The 5,432-nt window shown below is 41.3% G+C and overlaps 1 protein-coding gene across 1 annotated transcript; it reads left to right on the forward strand.

The window, feature by feature from the left end:
- The first annotated feature begins 1,699 nt into the window (after window positions 1-1,699).
- On the forward strand, window positions 1,700-5,244 carry LOC111255113 (uncharacterized). Its single transcript, XM_022816771.2, has 2 exons — window positions 1,700-3,781; window positions 4,169-5,244. Exons 1-2 carry the CDS (start codon window positions 3,760-3,762, stop codon window positions 4,513-4,515), a joined length of 369 nt encoding a protein of 122 aa, XP_022672506.1. The 5' UTR covers window positions 1,700-3,759; the 3' UTR covers window positions 4,516-5,244.
- The last annotated feature ends 188 nt before the right edge of the window (window positions 5,245-5,432 follow it).

The following is a 5,432-nucleotide window of genomic DNA, read 5'->3' on the forward strand; positions in this document are numbered from 1 at the left end:
ATATATATATCTTAACCAATAAGAAAAAATATAGTAAGGAAACCACAACCGACTCCGGGATGGCCACTGTTGCGGTGGTGGCATTTACATGAGAAGGTCAAGATAAATTATTTTTCGGAAACGATTACGCGTGGGGATGCACGAATGGAAAGAAGTCATCTCCCGATCAGGCAGCGTTGGCATTTATCACTGTTCGATTGAATGCGTGCGCACAAATGCTGTATGGGGGGCAACATCATCATTTAATCGTGCCTAAGCCTTGTGTTGCACCGTTCCTTGAGCTCTGCTTCAACACTCTGCGACGATAATCGCTGTTGTTATTGTTGTCCGTTGTTGTTGTTCTAGTCCGCTGCTATTGTTATTGTCGTCATCTGCTATTATCCTTGTTGTTGTTCGCAATAATAGTTGCACTGCTTGTTTGCCTGTTCCAACAGCGCATCGTACCACCCTCGCAATAATGCCACGGCACGTTGATGTGGTTACTATTTCTGCCCGCTGCTACTCTATCTATAAAGGAGCAAAGACTTTTGCAATCCGTTGAATCAGTGGACAGATAGACGGAAGAACCAACGAATAACTAATGAAGCCAAGAACGACAACTTCAAAGATTATCGACATAGACTTGCAAGGACAATAAGCAAGTGAGCGAAGGTTTTTTGCTTTCTCTCAGCCCATTTTCTACCCCCACACCACTCTTAAGCTGGACCTATCTCTGTGTCTAATAGATATGATTGAGATAGCGAGTGACGGAGATGGGGTTGGCCGAGTGACGTTTTTTGGAGAAATTTGGCCTTTGGGATTAACCGGCTTTGATTTTGGCTGGCCAGGCTCGTGGAGAGTGGTGCCTCCGGCGAGGCCCTTGATTATGTCGGGTTGGCGTGGTTTTTTACACGTTGATACGTTCGTGCATAAGGGTATGCACTTGTCGAGAAATATAAGATAATTTTGTTTGTCGTGTGGCGACTGTGTACTTATGCGACTGTATCGGTGTTTCTCTGAATGCGTTGGAAGGAGAATCAGTTTTCCGCGTTGTAATTACTCTTCCTATTTTAATTTTATTATTTTTTAGGCCAGTTATTTTATTATATTAATTTTATTATTTAGGCTAAACGGTACACGAACTATCTATCATCCTCTGAGCTCCTGTAAAGCATTACAGTTTAATTACCTAAGTAGAAGAAAGCTACCTTCAAATATCTGTCCCTATATGCCTTTCTGGCAATACAGTCTGCCATAGAGACAGCTAGCAGCTACGCTAGTATCGTTTTTACTGTGTTTGTTAGAAATTAAACTTTGGTTGTAGTAGCGAATCATTTCTCAGTCTATTAGTTTAGAAAGGCTTATAAAAATGAAATAAATTTTGGTAATGCTGCCTTTAGTATGTCAGACAGAACCCGCAGTAGTCAATTTTTGTGCAAAAAAAAAGCACCATTTTATCGCTATTTCCTCTTTTGAAAATTTTCCGCTAATTTTCTGAGAACGTGTTCCCAGAATCCGAATGTTAGAGAGCTCTGTGTGTGTCGAACAGCTATCAAAATTTAGCACCATTAGAACGTTTGAATTTCGAGCCTCTTGGCCCTATCAAAACACAATGTTTACACAATCACCATACATACAAAGATATACACACGTACGTCACTATCGCATTCTGTAGAGAACCATCATGTCTCGAACGATCAGCCATTTTTGGAATTGATTGGATTACTTCACGGTGGAGAACTAGTACTTTAGGCTGTGGACACTGCGGTAATTTCTGTTACTACGTTGACTCATGACTATCCGCGACATTCTGTGGCTGCAAACGTCATAGCGACTTGCGGATGCTAGTAACGGTATGTTGTTCTGTGGTCGGAGCCACGTTAACCAGATGAAAGTGAGTTTACACGTTCGCATATGTCAGAATATGCGGTTTTTACTTTATATCGATAATGCTGATATCGGTGAAGATCGAGCCTGAGGTTGAACGAACCGCCATTTGTGGGTAAGTCGCAATAAAGGTTTGCTAGCCGTCAGTAAAGGAGCCTGTTCGCGAAATCAACTGTGACCATACTGTAATTGATCACGTCCGCAACAGGTACAGCTCTAGGCAGGTTGGGGCGTTTCGATAGCAACCACACCGCTTGACACAACGAATAACAGTTAGTTCTTCGTCGAGGAAAGCGCAGGTTCAGGCCGACGGGCATTATGTCAGGTAGCTCCGTTCCACCACAAACTATCATCGTTAAGTAGCCATTAACCACAAATAGCAGACACCTACGTACAAAAAATTTGATGGTGTAAACGAGACATGGAAGCTTAGTTACATACATGTTGGCGAAGTCGAGAGAGATGACTACGGTGAGGAAAGTGGAAATATTTATGGACATGTGTAAGAGTACAGCGTACTTCATTGGAGTATGATCATATGGCTTACTCACTCACTATACCCTTATGCACTCTGAAGGGTACGGGGACTATGGTGCAGGTAACAATTTTCTGTCTAGGGCCGACGAGATAGAAAGCTTACCTTTATATACTTTAAACACATATATATATATATATAATACATCTTAACTTGGGTAATTAGTTGTCAGATGGAGTACGATATCTGTTCAAACGGACAATGGAGGACGAGTGACGTTCTGCAAGGCCGCGGAAGTTCTCTTTCATAGGTTACATCTTGAAAGAAACCTATGTACAGTTTGTTTGGCCTAAGAAGACAACAAGCATTGTATATAAACAGTTCGGTGAAATTTTAGATATTGTAATCATCATAGACGAGGGACAAGGTTAGGAAGCTATATATTAGGACGTTATTATATCTTATCGCATATTTACCATTGTCGTTTATTTTGCTATTACAGGTGATCGACACAAATTTACTTCCGCTTGACATTATCGTCGGCCTTCGATTATATTTGGTTCTATGAATAGATAGACGCACCCGGAGTCATGGAACGCAGTTTATAGCAGTTCTTCTTTCGTAATTAATCATAATACATAAGTTGATGGTGCGAGTGGCATGTTCCTTGCGGTAACTAAAAACTCCTTTTTTTTCAGACGATTCAGCAGACGACTTTTCTATTTTCTACAGCCTACTATTTAAAAAATAATATGCGTATACATACCAATATCGTGGACCTCAGTTTGCCGGCTGCTTCCGAGATATGTAATTCGAAAACAAGTTACCGACACCGCAAACGGGCTTTTTTTTTAGCTACAAATAAGGCTTCAATGACAAGCTGCGTTCTTAACCGTCACAGTGCAGCATGTATCGCTCTTGCTGTTTGGCCTATTATCCCAACAGATTGAACCCGTTCAGACGCCGCAACCACTTACTCTACATTTCCTTAGGCAGTGCTACGTTTTTCTGTGGCTGGATTGCGCAATCGAGGTTGAAACAGGGGGCACTCTATCCGAAATAACCAGAGTGAACCTCTGCCACGTTAAACCGAAAATACGAATTTTCACCACGGCTTCAATATGCATATGTATAGCAGTGGATATAATATAAATGCGACGAACACAAGTCACGCAAACAGGGCGTACGTCGTACGGTAGAGTCGCCATTATCGTTCTGGCTATCCCAGCACTCGGCCTGGCATAATCGAGGTCATCATCGTGATGAAACTAAAAGGAAGCAAAAGGAAAAATAAAAATCTGTCTTTGACGCCACTCAAATTTGTAGAGCAGTAATAAACTCGCAAAAAAAAGTATGCAAACGAAGTGTTTTTGTCCCACTTCGCCCAAAGCCGTGAAAGACCACGCGATGCAACGCTGATGGTGAAAAGGTGGAAGAACGGTGCGGTCATTTGACCTTTTTGTTATATGAGTGATGATACGCATTACTAAAATGTGTATGCAATGTTTTCAATGTGGTCTTGTTTTTCCTTTTGGGTTATCCGTACTCAACTTGAATCTCTCTCTCTCTCTCTCCCTTTCTCTCTAATTATGACTTGATTATGCTTTGAGTATATTTCAACAATGTGTAATTTTCTCCCTTAGTTTCTATTGTCATAGAGCATGTCACAAATCGCATGTATGCTATTGACTTCAGTATCTGCAACCAGCACAAAATTGCCTTGCTAATAGATATACTGAATCCTTATTAACATTTGGCCTTAATTTTTTTGGTACATACCGATATTCGTCTATTTTATCGAGTACATGGATTTTTACGATGTCACAGTTTCAGTTTCGGCGGTAAAAAACGTTGTGCCTGTATCCTCGCCATTGCCAGTACCTACAGTCGCGTCCATCGTGCCCGTTCCAACCTCAGCGCCCACGCCTATTCCCCTTGTCGTGATACCTAATCGTGACCGCGACCTCGATGGCACGCCGCCGCCGGTGCCGGCCGCAGTACTACCTGGTAGTACATTTATTCCACCAGAACTTATGCGGCAACTTTTTGATCCCAATAAACAGGAATATGTCTGCCCGTTCTGTCTATGGACTACGCCTGATGAGGAAAAAGTACAGGGACACATTGCTAGCCATACCGGAGAACCGGTGAAAGATCGAAACTCGAAACGGTAAGTACTCGCGCTAATAGCTATCGTTCAATCGTTGCAATAGGCTAATTGAGTCAGCGATTTTGTGAGGCTGCAGGCGGATCAGGTTTGCCTGCTGAACCTGGACATAGGTGAAGTGGTCTAGCTTCGAAACTGGATGCGAACACACGATTCGAGGAGCGGAGCCTTTTGATGCGGTAGTTGACGGCAGTACCAAATGTAAAATTTGAAGTACTATTGCAACATTAATCATTTTTCAGTACTCTATATGGATTCTTCTGTGCTTAATAGTCAAACTGGATACAGATTCCCTTTCTCAGGCTGTACTACAACTTTCCCTCTGCGAGTGTTTTTCAGATGGTCGAAATGACAGTAGTGGTAGCAAATCCTAGTATAAATAACACTGTGTGTGTTTTGCAATTTTCGCTTTGGGCGATTTTATACTACCATATATTAAAGAAAGATTAAATGAACAAATGGAATATCATTATTAGGTAGCGCTTGTAATGAAATACACAGGGATTCTAGCAGGTCTGACTTTTATTCTTTCCCTTCCCCCGTTCGTATTGATTATTATAGTTTTGATATGATCAGTCACTTGAACATTCTGTTGAACAATAAAATAGCAGCGTATGCGTTGAACAGCTAGTGGCCTTTTATGGCAGGCCTTTAAGCCATGGCTACAAGTTGTTACAAGTAGTAGTAATAGTAGTAGTAGTAATAGTAGTAGTAATAGTAGTAGTAGTAGTAGTAACAGTAGTAGTAGTAGTAGTAGTAGTAGGTAGTAGTAGTAGTAGTAGTAGTAGTAGTAGTAGTAGTAGTAGTAGTAGTAGTAGTAGTAGTAGTAGTAGTAAGTAGTAGTAGTAGTAGTAGTAGTAGTAGTAGTAGTAGTAGTAGTAGTAGTAGTAGCAGTAGTAGTAGTAGTAGTAGTAGTAGTAGTAG

The sequence above is a fragment of the Varroa destructor genome, unplaced genomic scaffold (genome assembly GCF_002443255.2).
Source record: "Varroa destructor unplaced genomic scaffold, Vdes_3.0 BEIS01000486.1, whole genome shotgun sequence".
NCBI lineage: Eukaryota > Metazoa > Arthropoda > Arachnida > Mesostigmata > Varroidae > Varroa > Varroa destructor.

Coding starts and splice junctions, on each gene's coding strand:
- LOC111255113 (XM_022816771.2), top strand. CDS start 3,760: ATGGTGAAAAGGTGGAAGAACG. Junction 3,782..4,168: donor GGTGAAAAGGTGGAAGAACG/GTGCGGTCATTT, acceptor ACGATGTCACAG/TTTCAGTTTCGGCGGTAAAA.